The sequence below is a fragment of the Pongo abelii genome, chromosome 9 (genome assembly GCF_028885655.2).
Source record: "Pongo abelii isolate AG06213 chromosome 9, NHGRI_mPonAbe1-v2.0_pri, whole genome shotgun sequence".
NCBI classification, from domain to species: domain Eukaryota; kingdom Metazoa; phylum Chordata; class Mammalia; order Primates; family Hominidae; genus Pongo; species Pongo abelii.
In genome coordinates, this window is record NC_071994.2 from 100,599 (window position 1) to 114,592 (window position 13,994).

Below are 13,994 nucleotides of genomic sequence, written 5' to 3' on the forward strand. Positions count from 1 at the left end.
ACTATTCAGAGGAACTTATAATCATCTGTTAGCCTGTAGATTTTGCTGAACATTCAGTCTTCTGGATTATGTGGGAAAATGATAAATGAGACCTGCTTTTTTTTTTTTTTTTTTTTGAGACGGAGTTTCGCTCCTGTTGCCTGGGCTAGAGTGCAATGGTGCGATCTTGGCTCACTGCAACTTCCATCTCCCGAGTTCAAGCAATTCTTCTGCCTCAGCGTCCGAAGTAGCTGGGATTACAGGTGCCTGCCACCATGCCCAGCTAATTTTTGTATTTCTTGGTGGAGATGGGGTTTCACCAGTGTGGGCCAGGCTGGTCTCAGACTCCCAGCCTCAGGTGATCTGCCTGCCTTGGCCTCCCACAGTGCTGGGATTATAGGTAGGAGCCACTGTGCCTGGCCTGAGACCTGTCTTAATACTTGTTCCCTAAGGTTCTAAATCATCATGATAGATGATTCATAATTGTTTATCTCTATCCTTTGGTTTCTTATCTTTAAATCACTTTTCTACACATGGCAAAATATTTCCTCAACCTCACGGTAAGGTGATGTTTATTTAGGTTGGCAGATCTGAATTTATTTTTCCCATAGACAGAATAAACCTTCAAAATTTGTTGGGATCCAGCCAGCATAAGTGTAAAATGGATAGTATTTATGAATTTCTAGTATTTATGAATTTGTAGTCACCAGAAGTAATTTTGACTTTCTGGACTTAGTGAGCTTCTTTTTTAAGGTAATTTTTTAGATTAATAGATGTCAGGAAAGTTCAAACATTCCTTCTAATAGGGAAGATATCTTTGAAATAGTCTTTTGTAATAAAAATGCCATTTTATTTATCTATTATTATTATTTTTTGAGATGGAATTTCATTCTTGTCACCCAGGCTGGAGTGCAATCGCACAGTCTCGGCTCACTACATCCTCCGCCTCCTGGGTTCAAGTGATTCTCCTGCCTCAGCCTCCAGAGTAGCTGGGATTACAGGCACCCGCCACCACGCCTGGATAATTTTTGTATTTTTAGTAGAGACAGGGTTTCATCATGTTGACCAGGCTGGTCTCAAACTTCTAACCTCAGGTGATCCACCCGCCTCGGCCTCCCAAAGTGCTGGGATTACAGGTGTGAACCACCACCTGGCCACCATTTTATTTATTTTGGGTGGGCAAAGGGACAGAGTCTCGCACTGTCGCCCAGGCTGGAGTGCAATGGCGGATCTCAGCTTGCTGCAACCTCTGTCTCCCCAGTTCAAGCCATTCTCATGCCTCAGCCTCCCACGTAGCTGGGATTACAAGCGTGTGCCACCACGCCTGGCTAATTTTTGTAGTTTTACTAGAGATGGCGTTTCACCATGTTGGCCAGGCTGGTCTTGAACTCCTGTCCTCACGTGATCCACCCGCCTCGGCCTCCCAAAGTGCTGCATTACAGATGTGAGCCACAGCACCGGGACAAAAATGCCATTTTATTTAGTTGACTGTTTCTTGTGTGCCTGATTCGAATATGTAATTGCTACAGGGGTGTTTTCATCCTTCTACCTTCATATCCCAGAGAAACTACAGGCTCTCCTAATCCAAAGTTATGGTCATTTGGCGGTTCCCTCTCCTACTGTGCCCACACTAGGCGCTCTTGGCCCAGTTACCCCTAACTCAGGGGTAATTGTCAGCTCTCCTTCTCTGTGACCAGCCCACATCTGAGTGAGTCTGGTTCGTTACCCCTAAATCTCTCTCAAATTATTCATCCATCCTCATTACTGTTGCTCCCTCACTCTTCTGTCTTGGCCAGTACTAGCCTCTGACTGTTTTCTCTCAGTCTCTTTCACCTGCTGTCCTCTCTGTCCCAGGCATGTTTCTAAAATAGAAATGACCATGTGTGTCCTCTGGTTCGGCCTTGCACTCTGGACAGAGACCAAGCTTCAGTGCTTCCTAGTCTGTGTGCCTCAGAAATACCCCTGAAACATAATGCATTTTTTTCTTCAGTGCTTTTGCACATGTTTGTTACTGTCTGGAATGTTCTTCTCTCAGCTTCTTCCTCTCCCACACCAAATAGCCACTTCTCTAACCGTCCTTCATTCCTTGAAACTCAGTATTGCCACTTCTACAATAACCTTTGAAGCCTCTCCCTTTGGCTGATGCACTTCTGTGCTTTTTTTTTCTTTTTGCTCTTAAACTCACTGTATTGTCATTTATTTGTTTAAAGACTGTCTTCAGTGGACCAGGAGCTCCTTGAAGACACATCATTTGTCTTACACGTTCTGTGTTGTAGTATCTAGTATGGAGTCTGAGGAAGTGCTCAAGTGTGCTGAATGGCTAAGAAATTTGAAAATGGTGCATAATTAGCTTTAACTAAAATCTGAAGGAACTCCATGCCGTTTGATTAGCGAACATTTCTTTTTTTGTTTCAAATTTTATTTCATTAACTTAATAGATGAACAAAATGTGTATTTCAAATCTAATTGAAATTCATCTGAAACATGTTTACACAGAAGATACGTATAAGATTTCAAGTAACTTATTGTACAGTCCATTGTCCATTTTAAAATATTCTTTCTTCGAAAAAAACTGCATTGAAAGTCAAAAAAATTGTTTTATACTCCATAAAAGTGAGATGCAAACTTCTGACATAAATTTATTTCACTGTCAACTCCGATGATAAAGATGGGAGGCACAAACGATGCAAACGAAATGCTCAGTTAAATGATGCAAACGAAAAGCTTCTGTTTTCCTATGATAGAAATTAGAAGCCTCCATTCAGGTCTCTTACAGTAGTACTTGATGCTGATACTACATTATGCTGATGCTGATACTACATTATGTCTTTTTCTTTTTCTTTTTTTTTTGAGATGGAGTTTTGCTCTTGTTGCCCAGGCTGGAATGCAATGGCACAAAGTCAGCTCACAGCAACCTCCGCCTCCCTGGTTCAAGCAATTCTTCTGCCTCGGCCTCCCGAGTAGCTGGGACTACAGGCGTGCGCCACCACGCCCAGCTGATTTTTGTATTTTTAGTAGAGACGGGGTTTCACCATGTTGGCCAGGATGGTTCCAATCTCTTGACCTCATGATCCGCCCGCCTCGGCCTCCCAAAGTGCTGGGATTACAGGCGTGAGCCACCGCGCCCGGCCGGTTACATCTTTTGCTTTCCTTTCCCTTTTTTTACTTCCCTCTCCTTGTTGAAGACTTTGGTCACCGCCTCCTGTCTTTTTGTGTCCTTGTTTTTAGTTTAGGTATCGTTTATGCTGCACACAACATTACTGACTTAACGTGGTGGGAAATGTGCAAGACAGAGGCTGCCATCTTCCTGTTTGAGCTGGGCCCAGATTCTGCTTTTATATTGGACATCACAATTCCATTCTCTAGAGAACATTTTGTTTTTCTCAAGAAATGCATTAAGTCCAACTGCTGAACATAGATCTTGAATCTCTAGCTGTAGGATTTTCAACAGTCTTACTTATGGGGATTCAGCTTCCTTCCACAATGGTCTTCTTATTATTTAAATGAGCAGGACAGATACAAATAAACCTGAACATAGATCTTGAATCTCTAGCTGTAGGATTTTCAACAGACTTATGGGGATTCATCTTCCTTCCACAATGGTCTTATTATTTAAATGAGCAGGACAGATACAAATAAACCTGAACATACATCTTGAATCTCTGACTGTAGGATTTTCAACAGTCTTACTTATGGGATTCACCTTCCTTCCACAATGGTCTTCTTATTATTTAAATAAGCAGGATAGATACAAATAAACCTGTCCTGGTCGGCTGGGGACCACACGGCAGCACAGGCCATCTTCACAAGGGTCCAAATACCAACAGCCCAGAAGCCACAGGGAGAGAACTGAGGGAGCGTTTCAATCTGATAGTCTATTTAACTTACAGTACCTGGAAGAAAGAATATAGGAATTTGTCTGAAGGTTCTTATAGGTCAGTACTCTAATTCCCAAAGAAACCTAATGTTCCTTAATAATCTGTTGATCATTTATGTGAATGTAAATAAGCCCTGATATGGTCTCCTGTCATTCTGCAAACATGCGTTGCTTACTGTGTGCTGGGTACTGTGGCTTGCACACTCCCAACTTGATAGCACTGATGCAGCTTCTTTACCAAAAATAGTATTTGGGGTTTTCATTTTGCAGAATAAAAGACATCCTATAATTTCTCTCCATGTTTTGGTTTCACAGCTTTATGAAAACTTTATCAGTGAATTTGAACACAGGTAAAACCCTCTCATCCGTTTTTCACTTTGAAAGTGAGTACATTGATACTCAGTGGTACTCAAAGACTGGTGGTTTTTATTTCAGGGTGAATCCTTTGTCCCTCGTGGAAATCATTCTTCATGTAGTTAGACAGATGACTGGTAAGTCTCACTTTGTTTTATAAAGGAGCAGATCCAAATGGTGGTTAAAATTATTTTGAAATATAAGTTAACTGAACTTTTTTGTTTTCTGTATCAGATATTATGTTTTTATTATACTTTATGGTCAAAACCTAAAGATTACCATACCTAAGGGTGTCTTGGTTAGCAGAAACCAGTCTGTTGATGGTCCTTCTGACTGTTCTTTCTTTTCCAGATCCTAATGTGGCTCTTACTTTTCTGGAAAAGACTCGTGAGAAGGTAAATGTGAGATGTGAGCAATACCTTTTAGAGTATGTATGACTTACAGTTTGTGTCCATGCTCACTGTCCGGACCTTTAGAGACCACAAGGCCTCTAGTCATCAAGGTTAAGTTAATGTACAAGTAGCTAGCTTCCTTTGTTAGTCAACTGCCCACATTTTGAGGTTTCTTGTTTTTGTTTTTGATGTCTTAGGTGAAAAGTAGTGATGAGGCAGTGATCCTGTGTAAAACAGCAATTGGAGCTCTAAAATTAAACATCGGGGACCTACAGGTTACAAAGGTGAGCTCACCATAATACAGATTTATCTTTGGTTTAAAATTATTTAAAACCCTAGGAAAAAAAATAACCTATTTTTCTTCTTTACTGTTTACTTTAAAGCATTTTTAAATTACAGAAAAGTTGCAAAAATAAAACAAAGAACTACTATACCCCAACCTAAATTCCCCATTGCAAACCTTTTTTTTTTTTTTTTTTTAAGACGGAGTCTCCCTCTGTTACCCAGGCTGGAGTGCAATGGTGCAATCTCGGCCCACTGCAACCTCCCCCTCCCGAGTTCAAGCAATTCTCCTGCCTCAGCCTCCTGAGTAGCTGGAATTACAGGCACGTGCCTCCATGCCCGGCTACTTTTTTTGTATTTTTAGTAGAGACAGGGTTTCGCCATGTTGGCCAGGCTGGTCTGGAACTCCTGACCTCAAGTGATCCCTCTGCCTCAGCCTCCCAAAGTGCTGGGATTACAGCCGTGAGCCACTGCGCCCAGCACCCCCATTGCTAACCTTTTACCGCTTTTGCCTTTGTGTGTGTCTGTAGCTTTTTTCCAAAACCACTTAGGAGTAAGTTGCTGATACAATGCCTGTTGCCCTTAAACAAAAGAGCACTCCCCTGTGTGACCACAGCACATCCATCTAATAATGACTCTACATGGCCTCAGTCAGCCCAAAGCACATTGGTTCTCCCTGACCAAGGTCAGCCTACACACCACTGGCACATCACGTGCTGTTCCTCCATCTTCCTTCTGCCTCCTAAATGTTGAAGTATCCTGTGTGTTTTTATGTCTTTCTTATGTTCAATTATGTTTTGTGCAGTTGGGAGACAGGTATGGATGTGGGTGGCAGTGAAACCGACATGTGGCTGGTCCACCTTGTTGAACCAGAACCTGTGTGTGTTTGTGTTTGTTTGCTAATCATAATGTTAAAGAAAATATTGGGGGTGAGGGTTAAAAGTGTTCATGTCCTCATTGCCCTGAAAAGATACTTTTTATTGTTTATTGTTTGTCAGTCCTAACCCATATGCATACTTAGTGCATTTTATTTTGCAATATTTTAAGACATATTGAAAGCTATAAGTCACAGTACAGAATGCTGTAATAGGCATCCATGTGCCCCAACCAGCTTAGGAAGGAATGAAGCCACACAGCACAGTCAGGGTCCCAGTACCCTTCAGACCACACTTCTCCCCCAGCCAGGCTCCCTCTCATGCCCATGCATCTCCTTGTGCTTCATTAAATAGGGGTGTGTAACTCAAGTGTTTTAACATTGGCTCAATACTAGGTTTCACAGTCATGTGGATATGTGTAACCAGTGTGCTGTTACTCCTATACGGCATTTCATTGTGTAAGTGTTTCACAACGTATGTATCCAGTCTCCTATTGAAGAGATTTAGGGCCAGGTGCGGTGGTCACACCTGTAATCCCAGCACTTTGGGAGGCTGAGGCAGGTGGATCACGAGGTCAGGAGTTCAAGACCAGCCCAGCCAAGATGGTAAAACCCCGTCTCTACTAAAACCACAAAAATTAGTCGGGGGTGGTGGCGGGTGCCTGTAGTCCCAGCCACTCGGGAGGCTGAGGCAGCGAATTGATTGAACCTGCGAGGCAGAGGTTGCAGTGAGCCGAGATCGCACCACTGCACTACAGCTTGGGCAACAGAACGAGACTCTGTCTCAAAAAAAAAGAGAGAGAGATTTAGGTTATTTTTTTTACTATCACAAACAGTACTACCTACCATAAGTATTTCTGTGCCTGGTCCCTTGTGTGTGGGCAGAATCTCACCAGGAAGTGTGCCTAGAGACTACAGGTACAAGCTGTGTGCATCTCTGCCTTACCCAGATACATGCTCCCTCAGCACCGTATGAGCACTCTGGAAGCTCCATGTCTTCAACACCTGATAGTTTCAGGCTCTAACTCTTGCTGATCTAATAGAAGTGAAATTATATCTTGTTGGGGGTTTAATTTGCATTTCACAATTACTAGTGGTTTACTGGCCATTCTGTTTGTGTCCCCAATTTTGTCAATTGCCTATTAATGTCTTTTGTCCATTTTTCTACTGTGTTGCTTGTCTCCTGACTCATTTGTAAGTGTTTTTATATTTCCTTGGTCATAATTGCTGGTGGGTTATACATGTTGTAAATATTGTTTCCCAGTCTGTAGCTTGTCTTTGTACTTTTTTCTGTGTTTTGGATTAAGTTTTCCATTTTAACGCAGTCACATTCATCAGTCTTTGCCTTTGTGGTTTATGCTTTTCTTCTCACAATATATTACTTTAAAAATCTTAGCTAAGCACAGTGGCTTGAACCTGTAATCTCAGCTACTACGGAGGCTGAGATGGGAGGATCACTTGAGGCCAGGAGTTCAAGACCACCCTAGGCAACAGAGTGAGACCCTGTCTCTAAAAAAATAAAATAAACTTTTAACTTAAAAAGAGAGATGAATTTGTTTCCTGTGTATAGGAAACAATTGAAGATGTTGAAGAAATGCTCAACAACCTTCCTGGTGTGACATCGGTTCACAGTCGTTTCTATGATCTCTCCAGTAAATACTATCAAACAATCGGAAACCACGCTTCCTACTACAAAGATGCTCTGCGGTTTCTGGGCTGTGTTGACATCAAGGATCTACCAGGTAACCTAGGCCATTAAATCCATGTCACACAGGAGCATATTCTCCAAACTTAGCATCTATGAGGTGCTTGAGGTGACAGTTCTCAGAAATTACTAAAGTGGGGCTGGGCACGGTGGCTCACGCCTATAATCCCAGCACATTGGAAGGCTGAAGTGGGTGGATCACCTGACGTCAGGAGTTCGAGACCAGCCTGGCGAGCATGGTGAAACCCTGTCTCTACTAAAAATACAAAAAACTAGCCAGGTGTGATGGTGGGTGCCTGTAATCCCAGTTACTCGGGAGGCTGAGGCAGGAGAATCACTTGAACTCGGGAGGTGGAGGTTGCAGTGAGCCAAGATTGTACCACTGCACCCCAGCCTGGGTGACAGAGCAAGACTCCATCTCATCAAAAAAAAAAGAAATTACTCAGATGGATTCATCCTGTTTTGAAGAAAAAATGGGAAGATTTATATAAACTTTAGTTTCTACATTGTATTTGTCTCCAGCATTTAATTTACATGAAAATGAGGCTAATTTCTCCTAGCTCCTTTACTGTTCCTTCTCCAGTTCCTTATTGTTACCTAAGTCACAGGTATTTGTAGGAAGTACCATGATGTAAACACCTTCTGAGCCCACCCCACCCACCCTTCTGCTGCAGAATAAAAGGCACATGAAATCCCTTTCAAAACAAGCTGAGACCCTTGTTTTGAAAACTGAAATTCCAGACACATGGGGACAAATTATTAAATCTTTCAAGGATTTGAGAGTGGAAAGAAAATGACCACTGAGTTTTGGGAAAAGTGTAAGGAATATATGTTCAGAAAATAAATTTTCAGCATATTTTAGATGTTTCTCACAAAACACTGTTGAAGCTAAGGAGACCAGCAACTCTTAACAGTGTTGATGCAGTTTTTATTACTGTATGTCAAGAAAAATATATCGGAAAAGGAACTAAGGTGGTCAAGAGAATAATAGACTTGCTGTCTAGGAACAGAAAGTAAGTTAATTCTGGTCTGAAAAGAAGCCAGGTTAGGTAACTTAAGAGGTAGTATTCCTTGCCATAGCAGAAAAGAGATTTAAGGCACTTCTTGGAAGTGGCACAGCTGAAAATACGAATAGATTCACATATATTTAGGAAAAAATAAATGAATGCTCCTCCCAAAAAACCCATGTATATATGGTTCCTGGTATAATCTAAGTCATCCCTACTTCAGAAGAGGTGACTAATGTCAGGGCTTTGTAATACAACCATTACAAACAATGTTTTTTTACTTTTTGTTATATGAGATTTTTAAAGCTAAACAGGACTGATTATTGTGACTGGATTGTAAGTGGGCCTGTGTTGCTACCATAGTGTCTGAGCAGCAGGAGAGAGCCTTCACGCTGGGGCTAGCAGGACTTCTCGGCGAGGGAGTTTTTAACTTTGGAGAACTCGTAAGTTGACCCTGAGCTCAGCTTCCTTAACAAGGGGGAGACTAAAGTGTTACTAGCTGACCATCTCCATCCTCACAGCTCATGCACCCTGTGCTGGAGTCCCTGAGGAATACTGACCGGCAGTGGCTGATTGACACCCTCTATGCCTTCAACAGTGGCAACGTAGAGCGGTTCCAGACTCTGAAGACTGCCTGGGGCCAGCAGGTATGACTCCCACGATGCCCAGCCCTTATTCCCCCATGTATCTACTTGCTCAGACAACAGATGTTCATTGAGCGTCTTCCCTAGGGACACAGGAAGGAACGGGGCAAAGAGGAGACCAAGATAGGCTAGTCCTTGCTCTCATAGAGCAGAGTTGAGTGGTTGGTTAGCTACAGCATTACTCAGTGCTGCAGACGAAGAGTGAGGGTGTTCTGAGAAAACAGAATCGTATGTGGGCCCTGCATCTACACTGGGTGGAGGGGGTGTCACAGAAGGTGTAGAAGTCATAGTGACCTAAGGTCTGTGTGACCTTAGGAATGAGTGAAGAGGTACGGAAAGAGTGCACTCAGTGGAGGAAAAGGAAAATTTTAGTATCTTTGCTGAACTGAAAGAGGGATGTGTGAGGCTAACATGAGTGGGTGGGAGAGAGCATGGGATGAAGGAAGAACAAATGCCTGGTGAAGAGAATGGGAGAGCGGCGGGTACAGGGATGGGGAGAGCGGCGGGTACAGGGATGGGGAGAGCAGCGGGTGTGGGGAGGAGGAGAGCAGCAGGCCAGTGCGGGGAGGGGGAGAGGTCCATGCAGGGAGAACAGCCAGTTAACCTCAGTGCAAGGGGAGGGCGGGTACTGGGTGAAGTTGTCTCTGGAAGGTGGGAGTTAGGGAAAGGTGCTTAACAAGGACTTGAGCTTTAATGATAAGTATGTTCTTTTTTAATGAGATTATTAGAAGTAAATATTAATAAAATGTTAACTGTGGTAGGAATTATGGTTATTTTTGTATTTTTCTGAAACTTTCAATTTTCTCAGTTTAAAATAAACTTGTAAAATTCATACATAGTGGAGCAGGGTAGATATAGATGAAGGCACTGTGAAGAGGCAGAAAGCACAGATGCAGCCAGACCTAACTGTGGTCTGATTATTTATTGATATCTCAAAAAAAGGTGACACTCAGAAAGGAAGATGGCTTGTTATAGCAATTTAAAGACAAAAATTCGTAGATGCATATTGGCAGCATCTGTTCAGGCAGCAAAGCCTGTCTGGAGGGGTAGTGAGCCCTATACAGACCTGTCCAGTACTTGTGGCAGAAATGTCCCCATCGGGCCTACCTGTGTCAGGATATGAGTTGCTATTTGAATTAAAACAACAAGTCTCCTTGGTTTAATTCTGTGCTCACAGGTAACGTTTTGATCCGTAAGAAGAGATGATGCATGTCTTGCAGAAGAGTATATTCTAGTTCTCATGACAATGATATTTTTCATTATACATTAATAACTTGCTCTTTTGATTCAGAACAAGTCTCTAGAACTTAAGGAAGCTTTTCCTCAGAGGGGCTCCACTTTTACTGGCTGACTGAGCCGGCAGCAGGCCCTGAAAGAAGCCTCCTGGGCCGTCGGGTGTAACCTTCCCAACAGCACCTTGACCGGGAGAGTCTTCTGGAAATGCCCGTACCCTGTGGCCCTGCCTAATGGTGTCTGTAGCATTAATACAAATCTTACCTTGTAAATTCCTTGCCTTGACAAAGTGTCCCAGTTAGGTACGACTCTTTGATTTCCTAAGAAGAATGAAGTTCAGATCACTTGTTGTTAATGAGCTTCAGTAGTCTGCAATGTGAAATGTTTGGATCTGCTTAGCTGCTTTTTGTTGGGTCTACTGTTATGGAACGAATTCCAGAGCCCCAGTTAGGTAACTGATAAGCACAAACATGGAAGACATTTTTCTGTCTTTCTATACTTTACAGCCTGATTTAGCAGCTAATGAAGCCCAGCTTCTGAGGAAAATTCAGTTGTTGTGCCTCATGGAGGTAAGCAAACACCCAGGAGCCACTTTGTCTGTGGTTTCAGATTTTGGTCAGGTGGGGGCACTGTGCTCTCCAAGCCTGTCCTGAGCAGTGTGAGCTTTCAGTGGTGCTGCTTCTGCTGTGCGTCACTCTCTTCACCACCTTCCTTTTCCTTTGCCACCACTTGCTTTTTTAAGTTTATATTTGGTTCTTAGCTCAGACGACACCCTCCCACCCCACTGCCACCTCCCTGAGGCCTTCCCTGACCATCTGAACTGCGATGAAGTAGCCACCCCTCTCCCCGTGATGCGGTTGTTGCCTCATTGCATGTCGCTTCTTGTCTACACGCACATCTGTCTTTCTCCACTAGAACTTAAGCGTCGTCGGGAAGTGGCCCTTACATTTCTGGTTTGCCGTGGTCAACCCTGGTCAACCCTGGCAAATTGTGGCCTCAAGTACTTGTTTGGGGATTGAACAATGGCTACTGTCAGAAACTCCTATAAGGCATTTTACTGTTATCCTTCTTACCTAAGCATTGAAAGCTTGTTCTTAACAAGGTACATGTCTAATATTAGGAAACTTTTTAGTATATGGGGTACTAATAAGATCTCTATTTTCAGAGCCAATATTGACAAAACATCCTTATCAGTTCTCTATTTTTATTTGGAAAAATACTTTAAAATAGTTAATAAAATTTTTTCCAGATGACTTTCACACGACCTGCCAATCACAGACAACTCACTTTTGAAGAAATTGCCAAAAGTGCTAAAATCACAGTGAATGAGGTACGGTCCCTAGGCTCAGGGTGTTAGAGCAGCAAAGCTGCCACATAGAGGAGTCAAGGCTCTTGTGTGAGCACTGTGCTCCCTAGACAATAAAAAATGATGGGAGGAGTGGCATCTGCTTCTCAGAAGCCATCTGGGTCCATGGGGGTGTGTCAGGCTATCTTGTCTTACACACGCCCCCCATCTCTGCACAGGTGGAGCTCCTGGTGATGAAGGCCCTTTCGGTGGGGCTGGTGAAAGGCAGTATAGACGAGGTGGACAAACGAGTCCACATGACCTGGGTGCAGCCCCGAGTGTTGGATTTGCAACAGGTGATGTGTTTGAAACCCATTATTCACCTCTGTGGGTTTTGAGGGATTGTGTCTATACCGTCTTAGTTTCATTTGGATGGAAGCCATTTGGGAAGAAAGCATTATTAGACAAGAGATTTTGGAGAAGGAATTACTGCTGTTGGGTTTTTCTAAGAGCCTAATTTAATGCAAGCCTGGGATTTGAACCCTGCATTTAAAAGCTTATGATGACAATAGCACTGGTTGTGCTGATGGTGCCTTTTAATCTTAAGATAGGTGCTCTGATCAAATATGTTCCTGGTTCTGTGATTTGAGCTCACGCTGATCTTACATTTGCTGGAAATGTAGTCCTGTGGATTTCCTCTATTCTTGTCTGCTTTCTTTCATGCAAGTTTTTTCTAATGTTCTTGTGATAAGAATTAACCCGGCAAGTCCTATCACACTCCCCCAGCTCAGAGGTCCTTTTTATTAGAGCTGCCCTAGAGAGTTAGCTGGAGATGTAGATTCGCCCCATCAGGTGCTGTGCCAGCGCTTGGCCTGTGACTCCTGCGTGTCTTAACGTCCATTGTGTCCGGATTTGCATTTCAGATCAAGGGAATGAAGGACCGCCTGGAGTTCTGGTGCACGGATGTGAAGAGCATGGAGATGCTGGTGGAGCACCAGGCCCATGACATCCTCACCTAGGGCCCCCTGGTTCCCCGTCGTGTCTCCTTTGACTCACCTGAGAGAGGCATTTGCAGCCGATCAAGCTGGCTGCTCAGACGGTCGACATTGAATTTGGGTGGGGGTTGGGATCCTGTCTGAAGTACAGACTGTTCTTGCTCTAAAAACAGGACTGTCCCTGATGGGGGCCAGGCCACAGGGAGGAGGCTTCTTTGTGGGTCTCTCCTGAAGAGGGTGGGGGTCTCACGGTCTTAGGTGATAAGGGAGAGAAAACGCGTGAGGCAGGAAGTCACCTAAAGTCTGTGTATTCCAAGGTTGATCTCCATCCCCATCCACCTGTACATCTTTTCCGTTGTGGTTTGAGAATGTTCCTATAATAAACCCATCTGCTTTGTTCTTCTCGTGGCTCTGTTTTCTTGGGCTTAGCTTCCAGGCCAAGCCTGTGCCTGGAGGTTAAAAAGCATGAGTTGGAACCTTGGGAAGACATGGTGGGGGTAGCCTTGGCCCTTCTCCCGGCACATACAGTAGACTGGGGCAGAATCCAGCACCAAGGGCTACCGAGGACGCTGGTCCTATCTTTATTGTTAGTCAAGAGAGACCCAGGGGTATCCACTCCCTTCTCCAGCCTTCTCAGGTACCTGCCCCAACACGCATCCATCCACAACCTTGTCACCACTCATCATTCAAATGGCCACCAGCATCTGTGACCCAGTGTGCCCCAATGCGGACATGAGCCATCCCTGGGACTGGGCATGTAAAGGAAACCACCTTGAGGTTCCCCGTCTGGGAGTGGAGGTACATGTACACAAAGAATCACAAAGTGAACATTAGGTGGAAGGACAGTATAATGTGATCTTTCAGTCCTGGGCCTGCAGTGACAGCATGGAGCTCTTGCAGCTCTCCAGGTGGGGTGAGACCCAGCCTCCAGGAACCAGGAAGCTGATGAATATGAGAGCCCCACGGCCTGCTCCTGTTGGAGGAAAGCACCCACAAGTCTGCTAGGCTGGTAGAAGGGTCGGGCCTGGACCACTAAGGGAGGTTGCCTGCCTGCCCTCTGTCCCTCAGGTCCCGCAGTTTGGGATTTGGGAGCCAGACTGCCCCTGGCCCCTCCCTCCGCTAGCCATGTTATCTCCATCTGCCTTCAAACTTCTGTAGTTGTGAGCAGTGAGTAACCACTGTCATCAACATGGCTGGCAGCCTCTGGCCCTCACCCAGGAGGACGAGCTCTGAGAGACCAGGAGCCTGGGGTTTCCATCTCTGGGGCGGGCTGCTTGTTGCAGCCCCACCCCTCTGCCCAAGAGCCTGCCTTGGCTGCGTGTGCCTTCTAGCAAGGCCACAGTTCATGCTGGGCAGACAAGCCTCAG

General features: G+C 44.3%; 1 protein-coding gene across 3 annotated transcripts in view; it reads left to right on the top strand.

Moving 5' to 3' along the window:
* PSMD13 (proteasome 26S subunit, non-ATPase 13) overlaps positions 1-13,029 on the top strand; it is a 16,237-nt gene extending 3,208 nt beyond the window's left edge. Inside the window, exons 3-13 of one of the 3 annotated variants that reach the window (XM_009236957.4) lie at positions 4,172-4,206; positions 4,292-4,347; positions 4,562-4,605; positions 4,800-4,886; positions 7,329-7,500; positions 8,834-8,913; positions 8,992-9,117; positions 10,854-10,916; positions 11,597-11,677; positions 11,872-11,988; positions 12,556-13,029. In XM_009236957.4, coding sequence (XP_009235232.1) covers positions 4,172-4,206; positions 4,292-4,347; positions 4,562-4,605; positions 4,800-4,886; positions 7,329-7,500; positions 8,834-8,913; positions 8,992-9,117; positions 10,854-10,916; positions 11,597-11,677; positions 11,872-11,988; positions 12,556-12,651 — 957 coding nt within the window. In that variant the 3' untranslated portion in view covers positions 12,652-13,029. The remainder of the gene's footprint in view (positions 1-4,171; positions 4,207-4,291; positions 4,348-4,561; positions 4,606-4,799; positions 4,887-7,328; positions 7,501-8,833; positions 8,914-8,991; positions 9,118-10,853; positions 10,917-11,596; positions 11,678-11,871; positions 11,989-12,555) is intronic. The other 2 variants (XM_063728309.1, XM_009236958.4) reach the window with 2 other exon arrangements.
* The last annotated feature ends 965 nt before the right edge of the window (positions 13,030-13,994 follow it).